General features: G+C 47.0%; 1 protein-coding gene across 1 annotated transcript; it reads right to left on the bottom strand.

The window, feature by feature from the left end:
* Positions 1-5,569: 5,569 nt before the first annotated feature.
* Positions 5,570-6,598, bottom strand: LOC120372653 (olfactory receptor 52R1-like). Its single transcript, XM_039489951.1, has one exon. It carries the CDS (start codon positions 6,596-6,598, stop codon positions 5,570-5,572), a length of 1,029 nt encoding a protein of 342 aa, XP_039345885.1.
* Positions 6,599-21,679: the final 15,081 nt, after the last annotated feature.

Raw genomic sequence — 21,679 nt, 5'->3', positions numbered from 1 at the left:
CTGATTGGAGACTGGAGAAAATGTCCGACAGTGAGAGACTAAAAGGGCATCAGATATTTAACTTATCAAAAGACGATCAAGTGGAGACTGTCATGGCATGAAAACCCTTAGTAAAGTGAAGAAAGGCAGAGCAAGACCCAATGGCTGGAAACTGAAGCCAGACAAATTCTAGCTGGAAATAAGGGCCAGATGTTTAGCACTGAGGGTGATTAACCATTGGAACAAACTGCGAAGGGAAGTGGTGGACTCACCAACTCCCCATGGCTGCAGATGCAGACTGGATGTTTTTCTGGAAGATCTGCTTGAGGGCTTGTCTACACTTAAAACACAACAGCGGTGCTGCCATACAGCTTCAGTGTAGACACGACTTACACCGATGGCAGGGGATCTCCCATCTGCATAGGTAGCCACCTCCCGAAGAGGTGGTAACTAGGTTAATGGAAGAATTCTTCCATTCACTTCATGCTGTCTACTAGGTTGATAGAGTGACATCTCTCTGGGGTGTGGACTTTTTTGCTATTGCAAAAGAAGAAAATGCAGTTGTGGGTTGATTAACAAAGGCATAGCATGCAAGTCTCCGGAGGTGATAGTATTCCTCTACTCAGCACTGGTTAGGCCTCAGCTGGAGCATTCTGTCCAGTTTGGGTCACCAGTGTATAGGAAGGATGTAGAGAAACTGGAAAGGATCCAGAGGCGACGGAAAAAGAGGATCCAAGGGATGGAATTCAAGCCATACAAGCAAAGGCTGAAGGAACTGGATATGTGTAATTTGGAATATAAGAACATAAGAAAGCCATACTGGGTCAGACCAAAGGTCCATACAGCCCAGTATGCTGTCTGCCAAGAGTGGCCAATGCCAGGTACCCCAGAGGGAGGGAACCTAACAGGCAATGATCAAGTGATCTCTCTCCTGCCATCCATCTCCATCCTCTGATGAACAGAGGCCAGGGACACCATTCTTACCCATCCTGGCTAATAGCCATTAATGGACTTAACTTCCATTTATTTATCCAGTTCTCTTTTAAACCCTGTTATGGTTCTAGGCTTCACAACCCCCTCAGGCAAGGAATTCCACTGGTTGACTGTGCGCTGTGTAAAGGAAAAGAAGAGATTGAGCGGGGACATGACAGCGGTCTTCAACTACTTGAAAGGTTGCCATAAAAAAGATGGAGAAAAGCTGGTCTGTCTCACCGCAGCGGGTGGGACAGGAGTCAATGGGTTTAAACTACAGCAGAGCAGATTTAAGTGAAATCTCAGAAAAAAAGTTCCTAACTGTAACAACAGGACAGTGAAACAGATTCCTTGGGAGGTTGTGGAAGACCCTTTCCAGAACCTGTGTTATATAGGAGGTCCTACAGGATGATCTAATGGTGCCTTCTGACATTGAACCCTATGAACTTATTGGTAAAGAAAAGATAAAGATCAACATTAATATTTACTCTGTCTTACAACAAGGGAATATTCAATTATATTGAAAATCTGAACATATAACACTGAAAAAAGAAAATTGTTTTCATAATCCATATTTGCCCTGTGGAACTCCTTGGCACTGACATTAAAATGACTATGGGGCTGGGGCACATGACTTACGAGGAGAGGCTGAGGGAACTGGGGTTATTTAGTCTGCAGAAGAGAAGAGTGAAGGAGGATTTGATATCAGCCTTCAACTACCTGAAAGGGGGTTCCAAAGAGGATGGAGTTCGTCTGTTCTCAGTGGTACCAGATGACAGAACAAGGAGCAATGGTCTCAAATTGCAGTGGGGGAGGGCTAGGGTGGATATTAGGAATTACTTTTTCACTAGGAGGGTGAAGCATTGGAATAGGTTCCCTAGAGAGGTGGTGGAATCTCCTTCCTTAGAGGTTTTTAAGGCCCGGCTTGACAAAGCCCTGGCTGGGATGATTTAGTTGATGTTGGTCCTGCTTTGAGCAGGGGATTGGACTAGGTACCTCCTGAGGTCCCTTCCAACCCTGAGATTCTATGATTTCAGCAAAACTTATTCTATGTATAATTCACATAGTGAATTACAAAGGAAAGGGAGAGTGGAACAGTTTTGTATGGCCCGGGGGAGAGAAAAAGAGAGATGGGATGAAACCCACTAGAACAGGGTGTGACCAGTTCCCTCATTGGGAGCTCTGTGGGACAGTCACTTGATGTGCTGAGATACTGTCAGGGACTCTAACCCCGACAGTGAAGTTCGTTGTCTGACCGCAGAGAGACAGGCAACACCAGCAAGGTCCGATCAAAAGCTTCTTATTGACAAGTGCACGCATCAATAGAGAGCAGCTCGTCTCCAGAGAGAACCGGCCCCCTCTTTACAGCTTAGTAGCAGCCTATATAGACAGTTTTATTACATCATAGATCATTCATTTGAACAACCCTCCCCCCTTTTTCCAACAACTAGAAACTAGACACCTTTAATATACACGCATGCCTAGTCCCTATGTCTACAACATTAGATTGTTAGTAATATCTTAACAAGCACCAAAAGTTAGAAATGTAGGGGAGTTAAAAACAGACAGAACGTTGGGAGGCTGGGGTTTCTTATCAGTTCTTCAAACACTGTTCCTAACACAGCACAGCTGGTACCATGCCAGGAATGCAGCCCCTCACTTATCTCACTTTTCCCCACGGCTTTGTGAAACATGCTGCTTCTCAGTATTTTCCACTCCAGGATTACCCAGAAGCCCTTGTTAGCCTGACTTCGGTCAGGTTGTCATACCTGTTTTGTCTGCTATATCTTTATTCAGGCCTAACAATACCACTGAGCCTGACCCTTCTGCCAGCCTGGGCACCCCTTGCCTCTGTCTTGCTGAGCCAGAGACTCCAGGCCTCCTCCAGGCCAGACACACAGACTGGGCCACACCCCTCTGCAGAACACAGACACTGAGCTTAGCTCAGCTCTGGAAAGGCTCCCAACTGCACAGCCCCAATGGGCCCTGACCCCCAGACAAATCAGCCTTACACCCTAAAATTTTACACAGTATAAGTTCAGATTGTTCGCCTTCTTTCTTGAAGTAAAGAGAGAGAGATACAGAGTATTTGCCCTCCACCCCTAGATAACAATTACTTACACTGGGTTTATTAATAAACAAAAGTGATTTTATGAAGTACAAACGGTCGGATTTAAGTGATCATAAGAGGTAACAGACAGAACAAAGTAAGTTACTAAGCAAAATAAAACAAACATGCAAAGCTAAGCTTAATACACTATGAAACTTCTGGCATGTTATATCTCATTCTCAAAGATGTTCCAATAAGCTTCTTTTACAGATTAGACTCATTTCTAGTCCAAGCCAAATCCTTCCTCCTGCTCAGTCTCTGTTAGATCCAGCAGACATCTTGAGTGGTAAGATGGGGTATCGTTCCTTCTTGTCTTGCTTCACACACTTATATAGATTTGGCAAAAGCCTGGAATCGTGTGTCTCTCTGTTTAAACTCCCCCCCCCCCCCCGCTTTGTGAACAAATACAGTGAAACCCCGCTATAATGCAATGTTTGGGGTCCAAAAAATTCCATTGCAATAAATGCGGGGTCGCGGTGTAGCAGGGTTTCAAGCCGGTCAGTTTAAGTCAGTGGTCCCCAATGCGGTGCATTGATGTGCGCTACATAGTGCCTAGTGCCCCTAGTGCCTAGTGCCCAGCAGGGGAGAGGAGCCGCGGCCCCGCGCCTGCCGGGGACAGAGAACACCAGGGAACTCTCCCTCTCCCCTGCTGGGCACTAGACAGGGGCACATCAATGTCCTGGCGGGCACCATGGCATTGGGAACCACTGGTATTAGGCCTTAAAGGGGAGCCAACTTATGATCGCGTTATATGTGATTTCGCGTTATGGCGGGGTGCGTTATTGCGAAGTTTGACTGTATCAACTCCAAGATGGATTCCAGTATCAGGTGACACAGACGCAGGCCTTCACAGCACCCCTCCTCTTGCACAGGCATCCCACAGACCTACAGGAAAACAAATCCATTCACAGCCAATTGTTTCTTGCTTAAAAGTCATCAAGTTCCTGAATTACCATGAATGGCCCTCATATGCTTCATATTCATGATACAGGCACATAAATAGGATGAACACATTCAGTAGATTATAACTTTTCTAATGATATCTTACAAGAGGAATTTTGCATAAAGCATATTCCAGTTATGTCATATTCATATTTAAAAGTATATTTTCATAAAGCATCAGGGGTGTCTCACAACACAGTGACGCACTGCCTCTTCTGTTAGGGAGAGCACGTTCCAAGAGAGAGCCAAACCTTCTCCCTGACCCCAAACCTGTGATGCTTGTTCAGGAAACATTTCCTTCAGGGAAGCCTGGCTGGGTCACTCCTGGAACAAGTGCACTCAGGGAAACACAGAGGGCAGAAAAGCCAGGTTTGCGTGAAGAGATCATCTTGTGGACACCTCCCTGCCCAGCTGCACTTGCCTTCCACTCACAGTCCCCTAGCTACCATGCAGCATCCATGTAGCAACTCCAGGTTTCCTGTCACAGTTGGACACCCACCGGGCAGCTGTGTTTGGGTCCCACACACAGGTCCCATGTGCTTTTGAGTCTCAGCACCATTCAGGCCCTGCCTCTGACGTTGGGTTTCTAGGCCCACTCTCAGGGTGTAGCTTCTGTTCTAGCACCTCCCCCTGGGAACGGAGAGCTATGTGCCAAGGCCCGGAGGGTAGTTTTGGCCTGGCTTCCCAGATTCTCCAATTGCTTCGGCCCACCCTTCCCAGAACTCCCCTTTGGGTGCACTCTCTTTCCAATTTCTCTCTATTGGGTCACAAGATTGTTAAAGCAAACAGACCCAGGCCTTGCAAAGGGGTTGCTAAAACAATTCATCTACTTTAGACAGCACAAGAGATACCCAGATCCAGGTAAACACAATATGATACCTGCACGCTATTCCCTGCCTCTGTGGCATGTGAGTGAAGAGTACGGGAAAATCCCAAAGACATAAGGATAGAGATGTTTCATACAAGCAAACATGAGTTTATAGGGTTTCCACTCATCTGGGTTTTACCCAGACTGTCCAGTTTTTGGCTTATGTGTCTATGTGCCATTTAGGGTTCTCAGGTAACCAGTTTTCAACCAGAAAGTCAGATCAAAAATGGAAACTGGCAGTGTCCAGTTACTGCAGAGCGGGGAGAGATGGCAGGTCATTAACTTGTGCCACCCCTACTCATCGGGGGCTGTTCCTACCAGCAGGCAGACTGTTTGTCAGGCTGTAGCAGCTCCTTTGCCAGCCCTGAAGCAGAGGTGGCACAGCTGGGGAGGAGAGGAAGCTGGAGATGTTCTAGAGAGTGACGGAGGAAGGCAAGAGAGGAGTGATCAACAGGAGTGTGACCTTGCGGGAAAGGGCGCAGAAGTGGGTGGAGTCTCGAGGTGAGATGTGCAGCAGGGGTGGGGATTGGAGGAAAGAGTGGGCAGCATCTCAGGGCTCCAGTTAACAGACATTGGAAAGGTGGCATCCCTATGAGTTAATGAATTGTACATAGATCGATTTCCCAGTTTGGTACACAGACACAGCACAATAAGGTCAGGAAGTGGCTTAATGTCACTTTCACTCTCCAGACAGTGATTCAGGGAAGAGGGATCAGCCCAATGCCACCAACCATCTCTGCATGGAGCTCGGTTTGAGAGCCAGGGCACCAGGAGAAAACTTTCATCCCTTTATGAGTAACAAGCTGGAGGAGCCTGTCCCGGATCTGTCTGGTCCTCACACCGTAGATGATGGGGTTCAGCATAGGGGGCACAAGGAGGTACATGTTGGCAATGAGAATGTGGAAATGCAGGGGCACATTGTGGCCAAACCGGTGTGTGAGGAAGGAGAAGAGAGCTGGGATGTAAAAGGCTAAGATAACACAGAGGTGGGAGACGCAGGTCCCAAAGGTCTTCAGCTGGGCGTCCTTTGTGGGAAGGCTGAAGATGGCCCTGAGGATCTGGATATAGGACAAGGCAATAAAAAACACATCCAGACCAGTGACCAAGAAGGCCAGAAAGAGGCCATAGTAACTACTGACACGGATGTCAGCACAGGCCAGCTTCAACACAGCCATGTGTTCACAGTATGAGTGGTGGATGATGTTTGTTCTGCAGTATGGCCACTGCCTCGCCAGGAAAGGATAGGGCAGTATGAACATGCTGCCGCGCAGCACCACGGCCAGGCCGATCTTGGCCACCAAAGGGTTAGTCAAGGTGGTGGAATGTCTCAGGGGGTCACAGATGGCCACGTAGCGATCAAAAGCCATGGCCACGAAGATCCCAGACTCCATCGCTAAGAAGCAGTGAATGAAGTACATCTGGGTGAGGCAGGCACTGAAATTGATCTCCCTGGAATTGAACCAGAAGATGCTCAGTGTTTTGGGTAGGGTGGACGTGGACAGGACCAGGTCAGTGATGGCCAGCATGCAGAGGAAATAGTACATGGGCTCATGGAGGCTCGGCTCCCTCTTCACGATGAACAGGATGGTGAAGTTCCCCAAGATGGCTATGGCGTACATGGTGCAGAAAGGGATGGAGATCCAGACATGGGCCACCTCCAGGCCAGGAATGCCCAGCAGGATGAAGGTGGAGGGGTTGGTGAAGTCAGTTGTGTTGGAATCTGACATGGAGTAGGGGAGAAGGTGTCCAACTCTGAGGCAGAACAATGTCTCCTGTACGTACTATATGTATGTACTATATGTTCTGCTGACTTCCTGTATGTGCCCAGGGTCTAGGGTGATGGTCGCAGTACAAATTCCTAGATGGAGAGACAATATTAATATGAGCCAGTACATGCACTACTGGAGGATGTTCTCATGGGTGAAGCAGATTGGTCGCTCTTCACACATCAAAAAATATCATTTTCATTATTCAGATAAATGAATTATGAACAACTGACTCTACTAATGCCAATTCCATATTGCATGGTGCTCACCATAACAATAATTCCTACATGTCTTGTTTGGGACACCTTAACAGGCACCAGTGGGAAGCACAAGCGTGGATACTGGTTATCCCTCATTGTTACCCAGGTTAGAGAATGCATGCTTTAGGGAGTTCCCCATTAACCCAGTTGTTCAACATCTGAGTGGAAAAAATCTAAACCTTTCCCAGACATGTGCCAGTGAGAAAGATCTCAACTGGAACACGCCTCAGGGAAAAGACCTGGGTGTCATTGTTAGCAGCTCCGTGGAAACACCTGCTCTTTCACAGCAGTCGCAAAACAGTGAGAATGTTAGAATGCCTTAGGAATGGGATAGAGAAGAACCTGCTCTGGACATGCACTCAGTTTTGGCTATCCAGCCTTTAGAAAGGATATCACCAATAGAAAGGGGGTTTCTGAAGCAGTCTGTGAAAATGGAGGAGGTTGCCGTATGTGGACAGACTGAAAAGTCTGGGACTGTTTAGTTTAGAGAAAAGAAAAATAGGATGTGTGACAAAGTTCCTCCTCTACCTTGGTGGGTCCTGCGCTTATTGGCAGATTTGCTCACCTCAGTGATCTTCCCCACAGTCTGGGTCAACTCCTCCTGTGTCTGATCAGGACTTGGGAGGAACCCAGGCCCACCCTCTACTCTAGGTTCCAGCCCAGGGCCCTGTGGATTGCAGCTGTCTATAGTGCCTCCTGTAACAGCTGCATGACAGCTACAACTCCCTGGGCTACTTCCCCATGGCCTCCTCCAAACACCTTCTTTATCCTCACCACAGGACCTTCCTCCTGGTTTCTGATAACGCTTGTACTCCTCAGTCCTCCAGCAGCAGCACACCCTCTCCCTCTCAGCTCCTTGCACCTCTTGCTCCCAGCTCCTCACATTTGCACCACAAACTGAAGTGAGCTCCTTTTTAAACCCAGGTGCCCTGATTAGCCTAGCTTGATTGGCTGCAGGTGTTCTAATCAGCCTGTCTGCCTGAATTGGTTCTAGCAGGTTGCTGATTACTCTAGTGCAGCCCATGCTCTGATCACTCAGGGAACAGAAAACTACTCATCCAGTGACCAGTATATTTGCCCTCTACCAGACTCCTGTACCCCACTGGTTTGGATCTGTCACATATCCCTCCCCCGTGCTCAACACCAAGGGGTTGGGCAGCTTGGGATGCCAGACAGTGCACACGTGACAAGCCATCAGCATTGCCATGATGGCTCCCTGCTCTGTGTTGCACACGGAACTGGAAAGGTTGAAGGGATAAGAACCACCTGGTCACCCTTGTGTTCTTCTCCTTGTTCCGCTGCATCCATTGAAGAGGGTCATGGTCGGTCACGAGGACAAATCTGTGCCCGAGCAAATAGTAGCACAATGCTTCCATGGCCCATTTTACAGCGAGGCACTCTCTCTCCACCGCTGCATATTTTTGTTCTCTCGGAAGGAGTTTCCTACTGAGGTAGAGAATTGGGTGTTCCTCCTCCCCGACCATCTGTGATAGAACGGCCCCCAACCCTACTTCCAATGCATCTGTCTGCAGGATAAATTCCTTGGTGAAATCAGGGGCTATCAGTACGGGGTTACTGCAGAGGGCAGTCCGTAGGTCTGTGAATGCTTCCTCTGCTGCGTCAGACCATCTCACCAGATCAGGTCCATGGGCTTTCACTAGGTCTGTCAGGGGGCTTGCCCTTGTGGCAAAGTGGGGGATAAATCGTCGGTAATACCCCACTACACCTAGGAATTCCAGGACTTGTTTCTTGCGATGTGGTCGGGGCCAATTTTGGGTGGCCTCCAACTTGTTCACTTGGGGTTTTACCAGACCTTTTCCCACAATGTAGCCAAGATATTTGGCCTCCGTAAACCCTACAGCACACTTGGCAGGGTTTGCTGTAAGGCCAGCTCGCCTGAAGGTATCAAGGACTGCCTCCACCTTCTCTAGATGGGTTTCCCAGTCTGGGGTATGAATGACCACATCGTCCAAGTAGGCAGAAGCATAACTGTTACGAGGACGTAATAGCTTGTCCACGAGGCGCTGGAAAGTAGCTGGGGCCCCATGTAGTCCAAAAGGGAGGACAGTATATTGAAAAAGACCCTCTGGTGTAGAGAACGCAGTCTTTTCCTTTGCGTCTTCCGCAAGGGGAATCTGCCAGTACCCCTTTGTCAAGTCTAGGGTAGTCAAGTACCGGGCATTACCCAGACGGTCCACTAGCTCATCTATGCGAGGTATGGGGTACGCGTCGAACTGGGAGACTTCGTTTAGTCACCGGAAGTCGTTGCAAAACCTTGTGGTGCCATCAGGTTTGGGCACCAGCACGACTGGGCTGGACCACTGACTGTGGGATTCTTCAATGATCCCCAACTCCAACATTTTTTTTACTTCTGCTTTTATTTCCTCCCTTTTGGCCGCTGGCACCCGATAGAGCCTCATTGTTATTCTGGCCCCAGGGTTTGTGACGATGTGGTGATATGTCTCAGTCGTTCGACCCGGTTTTGTTGAGAACACATCTTGGTTCTGGAGGATCATCTCAGACACCTCATTCTTCTGCTCTGGTGTTAAATCGGGAGACACTCTCACCTGTTTGGAAGGCTTGTTTTCCTGGGTTAGGTCTTTTTGGACAGTTATGCACGCCTCTTGTGCATGCCAGGGTTTCAGAAGGTTGATGTGATAAATCTGTTCTTCTTTTCGGCATCCTGGCTGCCGCACCTTGTAGGTTACTTTCCCCACGGGTTCAACCACCTCATAGGGCCCCTGCCATTGGGCCAGAAGCTTGCTTTCTGCTGTGGGTACCAACACCATCACCCGATCCCCTGGTTGGAACAATCGGACTTTTGCCTGCCGAGTGTAATGGGTTCTCTGGGCCTCCTGTGCCTTTTCCAAATGTTCCCATACAATAGGGGTGACCCGGGCTATCCGGTCTCGCATCTGTATTACATGTTCACCCTTCATTGGGTTCCTCTTCCCAGATCTCTTTGGCGATGTCTAGTATGCCACGGGGGTGACGCCCATATAAGAACTCGAAGGGGGAAAACCCAGTTGAGGCCTGAGGTACCTCCTGGATAGTGAACATAAGGTAGGGTAGTAGGGTGTCCCAATCCTTCCCGTCCTGACTTACCACCTTCCTTATCATAGCCTTGAGGGTTCAGTTAAACCTTTCTACCAACCCATCAGTCTGTGGATGGTAGACTGAAGTTCTCAGGGTATGTATATGGAGCATCTTACAGAGGTCCTTCATTAGCTTTGACATAAATGGGGTTCCTTGGTCTGTTAATATCTCCTTTGGTAGCCCCACTCGGGCAAAGATCCACACCAGCTCTTTGGCTATCGTTTTAGAGGCTGTGTTCTGCAGGGGGCGGTTTCTGGGTAGCGAGTAGCATAGTCCAAAAGAACAAGTATATATTGGTGGCCCCGAGCCGTCTTCTCCAGGGGTCCCACTAGGTCCATGGCTATTCGTTCAAAGGCGACCTCTATGATGGGAAGGGGTACTAAAGGTACCCTCAGGTGGGGACTGGGACTGTGCAGCTGACACTCCGGGCAGGACGCACAGTACCTCCGCACTTCTTCATGTGCTCTGGGCCAGAAGAACCATCGTAGGACTCGTGCCAGGGTCTTCTCTACCCCCAAATGCCCCCAAAAAGATGACTATGAGCAAAACTTAATACAGCGTTCAGGTGTTTTTGAAGTACTAGGATCTGCTGTACCTTCTGCCCTTGTACTGGTGCAACCCATAAGAACATAAGAACGGCCGCACTGGGTCAGACCAAAGGTCCATCTAGCCCACTATCTGTCTACCGACAGTGACCAGTGCCAGGTGCCCCAGAGGGAGTGAACCTAACAGGCAATGATCAAGTGATCTCTCTCCTGCCATCCATCTCCATCCTCTGACGAACAGAGGCTAGGGACACCATTCTTACCCATCCTACCTAATAGCCATTTATGGACTTAGCTACCATGAATTTATCCAGTCCCCTTTTAAACATTGTTATAGTCCTAGCCTTCACAACCTCCTCAGGTAAGGAGTTCCACAAGTTGACTGTGTGCTGCGTGAAGAAGAACTTCCTTTTATATGTTTTAAACCTGCTGCCTATTAATTTCATTTGGTGACCCCTAGTTCTTCTATTATGGGAATAAGTAAATAACTTTTCCTTATCCACTTTCTCAACATCACTCATGATTTTATAGACCTCTATCATATCCCCCCTTAGTCTTCTCTTTTCCAAGCTGAAGAGTCCTAGCCTCTTTAATCTTTCCTCATATGGGACCCTCTCTAACCCCCTAATCATTTTAGTTGCCCTTTTCTGAACCTTTTCTAGTGCTAGAATATCTTTTTTGAGGTGAGGAGACCACATCTGTACACAGTTTTTGAGATGTGGGCGTACCATGGATTTATATAAGGGCAATAATATATTCTCAGTCTTATTCTCTATCCCCTTTTTAATGATTCCTAACATCCTGTTTGCTTTTTTGACCGCCTCTGCACACTGCGTGGACATCTTCAGAGAACTATCCACAATGACTCCAAGATCTTTTTCCTGACTCATTGTAGCTAAATTAGCCCCCATCATGTTGTATGTATAGTTGGGGTGACTTGTTAATGTTGAGTTTATCAATTAATTCAAAAACCTCCTCTAGTGACACTTTAATCTGTGACAGTTCCTCAGATTTGTCACCTACAAAAGCCAGCTCAGGTTTGGGAATCTCCCTAACATCCTCAGCCGTGAAGACTGAAGCAAAGAATCTATTTAGTTTCTCTGCAATGACTATATCGTCTTTAAGCGCTCCTTTTGTATCTTGATCATCAAGGGGCCCCACTGGTTGTTTAGCAGGCTTCCTGCTTCTGATGTACTCAAAAAACATTTTGTTATTACCTTTGGAGTTTTTGGCTAGCCGTTCTTCAAACTCCTCTTTGGCTTTTCTTATTACACTCTTGCACTGAAGTTGGCAGTGTTTGTGCTCCTTTCTATTTGCCTCACTAGGATTTGACTTCCACTTTTTAAAGGAAATCTTTTTATCTCTCACTGCTTCTTTTACATGGTTGTTAAGCCACGGTGGCTCTTTTTTAGTTCTTTTAATGTGTTTCTTAATTTGGGGTATACATTGAAGTTGGGCCTCTATTATGGTGTCTTTAAAAAGCGCCCATGCAACTTGCAGGGATTTCACTTTAGTCACTGTACCTTTTAACTTTTGTTTAACTAACCCCCCCATTTTTGTATAGTTCCCCCTTTTGAAATTAAATGCCACAGTGTTGGGCAGTTGAGGTGTTCTTCCCACCACAGGGATGTTGAATGCTATTGTATTATGGTCACTATTTCCAAGTGGTCCTGCTATAGTTACCTCTTGGACCAGCTCCTGCGCTCCACTCGGGATTAAATCTAGAGCTGCCTCTCCCCTTGTGGGTTCCCATACCAGCTGCTCCATGAAGCAGTCATTTAAAGTATCAAGAAATTTTATCCCTGCATTTCGTCCTGAAGTGAAATGTTCCCAGTTAATATGGGGATAATTGAAATCCCCCTCTATTATTGGGTTCTTAATTTTGATAGCCTCTCTAATTTCCCTTAGCATTTCATCATCACTATTACTGTCCTGGTCAGGTGGCTGATAATAGATCCCTAATGTTATATTTTTACTAGAGCATGACATTTCTATCCATAGAGATTCTATGGAACATGTGGATTCGCTTAAGATTTTTACTTCATCTGAATCTACACTTTCTTTCACATATAGTGCCACTCCTCCCACTGCCCAACCTGTTCTGTCCTTCCGATATATTTTGTACCCCGGAATGATTGTGTCCCATTGATTGCTCTCAGTCCACCAGGTTTCTGTGATGCCTATTATATCAATATCCTCCTTTATCACAAAGCACTCTAGTTCACCCATCTTATTATTTAGACTTCTGGCATTTGTGTACAAGCACTTTAAAAACTTGTCCCTGTTTATTAGCCTGCCTTTTTCTGATGTGCCAGATTCTTTATGTGACTGTTTATCATCTGATCCGGTATAAGAGATTCTTCTTCATTATGAAGTAGGGTCCTGGTCCTTGGGTTTTCCCTTCCACGGGGACCCCATCTATTTCAGTCACCTCCTTCCTAATGTTGTCGTACCTTGGGTCTTCGGCCTGGTCCCATCCAAAATTTCCTCTCCCAGGGCTAATCTGCCCAAGATCTAGGGGCCCAGTCTCTGTTGCCTCTACTGGTTCAGAAGCGTTAGGGTGGAGGTCAGACTCGGGTGCTTCTCCCTCCTGGGTGGCCTCCTTTTCAGCTGCTCGGGTCCGCCAACTACGAGAGCGACCCACTGGCTTTGAGTCAGTATTCGGGTTCCCAAGTCCTTAGCTGCCCTCCTTTCCCTTTTCGACTTTCTACCATGTCTGGGAATGGAAAATAAATCTGGGGATATTTCAGAGAAGACTGGAGATTGACAGTCTACTGTGGAGGCCTCACTAACTTCAGGGTTCCCCTCTTTCTCCAATCCTCCTGCTGGGAGTAAGTTTCCAAACCCTGGGAAGTCCCTTCCTATGAGCACCGGGTATGGGAGTTTAGGGACTACACCTGCTGCTACCTCAGTAGTGTTCCCCTGAATCTCGAGTTTTACTGGGATGGTGGGGTAATAACCAACTGTCCCATGGACGCATGTTATCCCCGTATGCTTAGCCCGCAGCAGCTGACTACACTTCACAAGCTTCCCCGAGACAAGCGTGATAGCACTCCCCCAATCAACCAGTGCCATGGTCTCTACCCCATTTAGCTTTACTGGTCTGGTGTACATATGTGGGGTTAGTGAGACCCCCACAAGGTGGATTAGGGAGCATGTGTCTGCCCAGTTCCCCAGGTTACACTGCATCGGCTCCTCAGCATTGGGACACTGTGCAGCTATATGTCCCCACTCCCCGCAGGCATAACATCTGTATGGAGCCCTAGGCATTCCCCGGTCTCTTGGTTTGGGCAATCTAACGTCCCGATCCTCTTCCTCCTCCATGCTCTGACTCTTTGTGGCTTCTGGTGGGCCTTCAGCCCCTCTCTTTTTCCACCTGTGATCTCCTGGTTGCCCAGTCACCCGAGCTCTAGGGCTTGGTGCTGCTAGTTTAACCCGGGATGCCTCTTCCTTAATTGGTCGGGTCAGCTCCCTCGCCGTCCTTCGCCTCTCTACCAGTGCAACAACCTCATCATAGGTGGAGGGTTCGTTCTGACTTACCCAGGCACGAAGGTCTGGCGGTAGTCCCCTCATGTATCGGTCGATGACCAGAACCTCTAGTATCTCTTCCGGACTCCGTGACTCCGTTCACAACCACTTTCGTGCGAGATGGATGAGGTCATACAGTTAGGACCACGGGGTTTTGTATTCCTGGTACCTCCACTCATGATACCGCTGGGCCCGCACTGCGGTCGTTACCCCAGATCTGGCCAGGATCTCTGCTTTCAGCTGGGGGTAGTCTGCTGCAGCCTCTTCAGGCAGATCATGGTAGGCCTTCTGGGCCTCCCCACACAGGAATAGGGCAAGGATGCCAGACCACTGACCTCGAGGCCAGGCCTCCCGTAGGGCTGTTCTCTCAAAGGCCAGAAGGTATGCCTCTACATTATCCTCCCGCGTCATTTTCTGCAGCCAATGGCTGGCCCGTATGATCTGCGTCCCATCATGGCCGTGGTTCAGCTCTGTAAGGGTCTTTACCTGGTTTACCAGTTCCCACAACATAGCTCGTTCTTGAGAAGCCTGGTTCATCAGCAGGCGATTAGTCTCTTGCTGCAGCCGCACTGCCTCCTGCTGGGCCGCCGTAGCTTGTATCAATGCCCGTACTAAGTCATCCATTGTGGTGAAAAAAAAATAAACCCTCAACCTTTTTTTTTTTTTAAAATCACCCTCCTTCTTCTGCCGCGCTGTGTACACCAAATCCCACGGCTAACACCAGTTGTGACAAAGTTCCTCCTCTACCTTGGTGGGTCCTGCGCTTATTGGCAGATTTGCTCACCTCGGTGATCTTCCCCACAGTCTGGGTCAACTTCGCCTGTGTCTGATCAGGAGTTGGGAGGTTTGGGGGGAACCCGGGCCCGTCCTCTACTCCGGGTTCCAGCCCAGGGCCCTGTGGATCGCAGCTGCCTCCTGTAACAGTTGTGTGACAGCTACAACTCCCTGGGCTACTTCCCCATGGCCTCCTCCAAACACCTTCTTTCTCCTCACCACAGGACCTTCCTCCTGGTGTCTGATAACACTTGTACTCCTCAGTACTCCAGCAGCACAGCCTCTCCCTCTCAGCTCCTTGCGCCTCTCACTCCCAGCTCCTCACACGCACTTCCTCTCCTCTGGCTCCTCCTCACCTGACTGGAGTGAGCTCCTTTTTAAACCCAGATGCCCTGATTAGCCTGCCTTGATTGGCTGCAGGTGATCTAATCAGCCCGTCTGCCTTAATTGGTTCTAGCAGGTTCCTGATTACTCTAGTGCAGCCCCTGCTCTGGTCACTCAGGGAACAGAAAACTACTCATCCAGTGACCAGTATATTTGCCCTCTACCAGACTCCTGTACCCCACTGGCCTGGGTCTGTCACAGGTGGCATATAAAAGAGGAGAGCAAACTAAAGCCTGGAAGTGATTCCATTCAAATCGACAGAGAACAGTTCCTAACCAGAAGCATCTGTAGTTCCTTAGTGCTTCAGATGGGCTAATTCCCCAAAACTGAGGCAAACTACCAGAAAAAGCGATTGGGAGGAAAAATGTGGAGAGAAAAATGAGACGGAAAACTGGGAGTTCTTTAAGAAGAATGTATGAGATAACCAAAAAGCCATCGTTCCACAGTCAAGAAAGTGGACAGTTTTTGCTTAAAACACGATTCAGTGGCAAAGGAAAGACAGCAATTGGGGGGGCGGGCAGGGAGGCAATATATAACAAATGGGGAAAAGGTAAAGTTTATAGCCAGCATACAAATTGGAAGATATGAAAATTGATAAGGGATGTTAAAGATATATATTAAGAAGAAAATCGTAGAAAAAGTGTAGGCCAATTCCTAGAGGGAGAAAGGAAACTTACTAATGTCACAGAAAAGGTAGATGTGTTCTAGAAACATTTTTTTTGCTGCATTTGGACAGAAAAGGTTCAAGAAATAGTTTTGTTCTGCATTCCGAAAGAAGCAATATCAGGTACTCATATCACATTAGCAGTCAAGGAGGACGTTAAATAGCATCAACAGGAGAACCTTAGAGTTATGAACACCAAAGTTACGAACTGACCACATCTCATTGGAACCAGATGTACACAATCAGGCAATAGGTGAACCAAAACAATAAAAGTATTTTTAAAAAAGGGAAAATTTAAAAATAGATTTTACAAATTAGGAAACAATGGAAAAGCTGGATTGGGTTTAGTTTAAAAAAAAGTCTAGGAATATAATTAATGCCAGTCAATAACATGATTTATGGAAAACAGATCTTGTCAAATAAAATTGATTACAGCCTTTAATGACAATACATGTTTGTCTGAACAAGGGAACCATGGAGATGCAATAGATTTTGATTTCTTGTAGGCATTTGATTTAGTAGGAGAAAATATTCAGATAAAAATATAAACACTATACAATATCAGTGGAGCATAAAACGGACTGAAAACTGACTAACTGACACATCTAAGAAACAAGTATCAGAGGGATAGCCGTGTTAGTCTGGATCTGTAAAAGAAGCAAAGAGTCCTGTGGGTATTCACCCAAGAAATTTCATGCTCCAATAAGTCTGTTAGTCTATAAGGTGCCACAGGACTCTTTGCTGCTATATTTAAGAATGCAGTTGTTAATGGGCCATTGTCAGTGAATGGGGCTGTTCCTAGTTGGGATCTGCAAGCATTAGTTCTAGGTTTGATGCTATTCAATATTTTCATCAGTGATCATAGAATCATAGAATATCAGGGTTGGAAGGGACTTCAGGAGGTCATCTAGTCCAACCCCCTGCTCAAAGCAGGACCAATCCCCAACTAAATCATCCCAGCCAAGGCTTTGTCAAGCCTGACCTTAAAAACCTCTAAGGAAGGAGATTCCACGACCTCCCTAGATAACCCATTCTAGTGCTTCACCACCCTCCTAGTGGAAAAGTTTTTCCTAATATCCAACTTAAAGCTCCCCCACTGCAACTTGAGACCATTACTCCTTGTTCTGTCACCTGGTATCACTGAGAACAGTCTAGATCCATCCTATTTGGAACCCCCTTTCAGGTAATTGAAAGCAGCTATCTTCTCTTCTGCAGACTAAACAATCCCACTTCTCTCAGCCTCTCCTCATAAATCATGTGCTCCAGCCCCCTAATCATTTTTGTTGCCCTCCACTGGACTCTCTCCAATTTATCCACATCCTTCTTGTAGTGTGGGGCCCAAAACTGGACACAGTACTCCAGATGAGGCCTCACCAATGTCAGATAGAAGGGAATGATCACGTCACTCGATCTGCTGGCAATGCCCTGACTTATACAGCCCAAAATGCAATTAGCCTTCTTGGCAACAAGGGCACACTGTTGACTCATATCCAGCTTCTCATCCACTGTAACCCCTAGGTCCTTTTCTGCAGAACTGCTTCCTAGTCATTCACTCCCTAGTCTGTAACAATGAATGGGATTCTTCCATCCTAAGTGCAGGACTCTGCACTTGTCCTTGTTGAACCTCATCAGGTTTCTTTCGGCCCTGTCCTCTAATTTATCTAGGTTCCTCTGTATTCTATCCCTGCCCTCCAGCGTATCTACCACTCCTCCCAGTTTAGTGTCATCTGCAAACTTGCTGAGGGTGCAGTACACGGCATCCTCCAGATTATTAATGAAGATATTGAAGAAAACCAGCCCCAGGACTGACCCTTGGGGCACTCCCCTTGAAATCGGCTGCCAACTAGACATGGAGCCGTTAATCACTACCTGTTGAGCCCGATGATCTAGCCAGCTTTCTATCCACCTTATAGTCCATTCATCCAGCCCATACTTCTTTAACTTGCCACAAGAATACTGTGGGAGACCCTATCAAAAGCTTTGCTAAAGTCAAGGAATAACACATCCACTGCTTTCCCCTCATCCACAGACCCAGTTATCTCCTCATAGAAGGCAGTTAGGTTAGTCAGGCATGACTTGCCCTTGGTGAATCCATGCTGACTGTTCCTGATCACTTTCCTCTTCTCTAAGTGCTTCAGAATTGATTCCTTGAGGACCTGCTCCATGATTTTTCCAGGGACTGGGGTGAGGCTGAATGGCCAGATCCTCCTCCTTCCCTTTTAAAAATATGGGCACTACATTAGCCTTTTTCCAGTCACCCGGATATGGAAGGAAATATAAAATCACTGCAGATAAAATTTGTGGATGGCCCAAAGACTGGCACATTGGTTACAATGTGGAGGTCAGGGCAGGCTTATCGATTGGTCTTGAACATTTCATGAGCTGGGCCCATGAAAACAAAATGAATCACCTCTGGCAAGGACCCTGGGTTGTTTAACGGCTGTGCTTATCTGAAAGGACCCCAGACCTATTCTCTGACCCATCACACCCATGTTGCACTGGGTTTGTTGACCAGGATTGCTCCTGAGTAAGAGATGGTACCTGTGAATCCTGAAGCGTCTTCCCTGGGAATCCACCTCAGGCAGCCGTGTCCCACACCTCTCTCAGCCCAGCATCTGCAGCAGCATTGCACACTGAGAGCCGACACAGAGGTGTGCAGCATATATAATATAGCTCTGTGCAGTGCTATTTATCGAGCTTTAGGAGTAAACAGCAATTAAGGGACCTTCCCTAAGGGAGATGAGAACCCTTGGGCTCTGTGCTGAGTCAGAGAGGAATTGGCTGCTCTGTGTATTTGTGTATATTTAAAAATTCTAGTAAATTAGGAAGAAAACTAAGGGTAGGTCTACACTTACCTGCCGGGTCGACGCAGAGAGTTCGACTTCTCAGAGTTCGAACTATCTCGTCTAATCTAGACGCGATAGTTCGAACTCCGAAAGTGCTCCCGTCGACTCTGGAACTCCACCACCGCGAACAGCGGTGACAGCGTCGATGGGGGAGCCGCGGTGTTCAATCCCGTGGCGTCTGGAAGGGGAAGGCAGTCAAACTAAGGTAGTTTGACTTCAGCTACTCTATTCACATAGCTGAAGTCGCGTACCTTAGTTCGACACCCCCCCCCCCCGTAGTGTAGACCAGGCCTAAGGGTTGTGTCTCAGTCTCCATAGGTCTGAAACCCTGTAAATGCCCAGGATGGATGGGAAGGTAGCAGACAGACAGATCTGGGGATAGATGACTTAGGGGAGATATGAACACTTTCTCCGTACTGGACTGTTGCTGAGGGATCAGAGTTAAATAATTCTCATCAGTAATGATCATCAAACTGTGCAGCACCTTTCTCTGAAGGATCTTCAAAATACCTAACAAAGGAAAGTCACTATGAACAAATCCCCATTATACAGATAGGGAAGTGAGGCACAGCGAGATATCACAGAGATTGAGTGGCAGGATGACAGAGAGAACCCAGGAGTCCTGACTTCCCTGCTGGAACCACAGTATCTCCGTCACACCAAGAGGGAAATGAACTCCTGCGCTGACAGAGGCTGTTCATTGGGTGGGATGCAGAGAAAAGGCTGGAAGAGGGAGTCTGAGCCTTCACCATCCTCAGAAGGTGAATCTGAGGTTTTCAGAACTAGCTGGAGTTTGTGAGATCCCCACTCATGTGAGGTCATAGAATCATAGAATCTCAGGGTTGGAAGGGACCTCAGGAGGTCATCTAGTCCACCCCCTGCTCAAAGCAGGACCAAACCCAACTAAATCATCCCAGACAGGGCTTTGTCAAGCCTGACCTTAAAAACCTCTAAGGAAGGAGATTCCACCACCTCCCTAGGTAACCCATTCCAGTTCTTCACCACCCTACTAGTGAAAAAGTTTTTCCTAATATCCAACCTAAACCTCCCCCTCTGCAACTTGAGACCATTACTCCTTGTTCTATCATCTTCTACCACTGAGAACAGTCTAGACCCAGGTCCCTTCCAGTTCTAAGAGACTGGTGTATCTCCTATTATTATTTATTTTTAGTACTGCAGAAAGGGATCTGGAGATTACAGTGGACAAGAAGCTGGATATGAGTCAGCAGTGTGCCCTTGTTGCCAAAAAGGCCGGTCTGCAGAAGAGACGAGTGAGTTTGGATTTCATAGAAACCTTTAACTACCTGAAGAGGGTTTCCGAAGAGGATGGAGCTAGGCGGTTCCAAGTGCTGTGAGATGACAGAACAAGAAGCAATGGTCTCAGGTTGCAGTGGGAGAGGTTTAGGTTGGATATTAGGAAACACTATTTCACTAGTAGGGTGGGGAGGCACTGGAATGGGTTACCTAGGGAGGTGGTGGAATCTCCTTCCTTAGAGGTTTTTAAGGCTCAGCTTGACAAAGCCCTGGCTGGGATGATTTAGTTGTGGATTGGTCCTGCTTTGAGCAGGGGGTTGGACTAGATACCTCCTGAGGTCTCTTCCAACCCTAATAGTCTAGAATTCTATGATTCTATGTCTGGAGGATAGCTAATGTGACACCAATTTTTAAAAAGAGCTCCAGAGGTGATTCTGGCAATTACAGGCCAGTAAACCAGACTTCAGGACCGGGCAAACTGGTTGAAACTACAGTAAAGAACAAAATTGTCAGACACAGAGATGAACATAATTTGTTGGAGAAAAGTCAACATGTTTTTTGTAAGGGGCAATCATGCCTCACCAATCCACTAGAATTCTTAATGGGGGTCAACAAGTCTGTGAACAGGGAGCTCCAGTGGATATAGTGTACTTAGATTTTCAGAAAGCCTTTGAGTAAGTCCCTCAACAAAGACTTTTCCCTCAACAAATTAGACTTTTTCTGTTGGTATGCATACTTCCACCTTTTCATGTTCTCTTTATGTATAAATATCTCCTGTCTGTGTGTTCCATTCTATGCATCCGAAGAAGTGAGCTGTAGCTCACGAAAGCTCATGCTAAAATAAATTTGTTAGTCTCTAAGGTGCCACAAGTACTCCTGTTCTTTTTTCCCTCAACAAAGGCTCTTAATCAAAATTAGCTGTCATCAGATAAGAGGGAAGATTGTCTCATGTATCAGTAACTGGCTAAAGGATAGTAAACAAAGGGTAGGTATAACTGGTCAGTTTTCAGAATGGAGAGGTAAAATGTGGTGTCCCCAGGGGTCTGTTCTGGGACCAGTGCTGTTCAACATATTCATAAATGATCTGGGAAAAGGGGTAAACAGTGAGGTGGCAAAATTTGAAGATAATACATAAGAGCATAAGAACATAAGAATGGCCCTACAGGGTCAGACCAAACATCCATCTAGCCCTGTATCCTGTCTTCTGACAGTGGCCAGTGCTAGGTGCCCCACAAGGAATAAATATAACAGATAATCATCAAGTGATCCAACCCTTGTCACTCATTTGTAGCTTCTGGCAAAGACAGTCTAGGGACCCATTCATTCCCATCCCGACTAATAGCCATTGATGGACCTATTCTCCATGAAGTTATCTAGTTCTTTTTTGTACCCTGTTATGGTCTTGACCTTCACAACATCCTCTGGCAGGGAGTTCCATAGGTTGACTGTGCATTGTGAGAAAAAATACTTCCTTTTGTTTGTTTTAAGCCTGCTGCCTATTAATTTCATTGGTTGACCCCTAGTTCTTGTGTTATGAGAAGCAGTGAACAACACTTCCTTATCTACTTTCTCTACACCAGTCATGATTTTATAGACCTCAATCATATCTGGTACAAAACTGCTCAAGATAGTTAAGGCCAAAGCAGACTGTGAAGAGCTACAAAGGAATCTTACAAAACTGGGTGACTTGG

The sequence above is a fragment of the Mauremys reevesii genome, linkage group 1, assembly GCF_016161935.1.
Source record: "Mauremys reevesii isolate NIE-2019 linkage group 1, ASM1616193v1, whole genome shotgun sequence".
Classification (NCBI taxonomy): domain Eukaryota; kingdom Metazoa; phylum Chordata; order Testudines; family Geoemydidae; genus Mauremys; species Mauremys reevesii.
This window is presented reverse-complemented; position numbering and strand designations above follow the sequence as displayed.

Excerpts from the sequence above, each read along its gene's own strand:
- LOC120372653 (XM_039489951.1), bottom strand. The coding sequence starts at position 6,598 with ATGTCAGATTCCAACACAACTGACTTCACCAACCCCTCCACCTTCATC.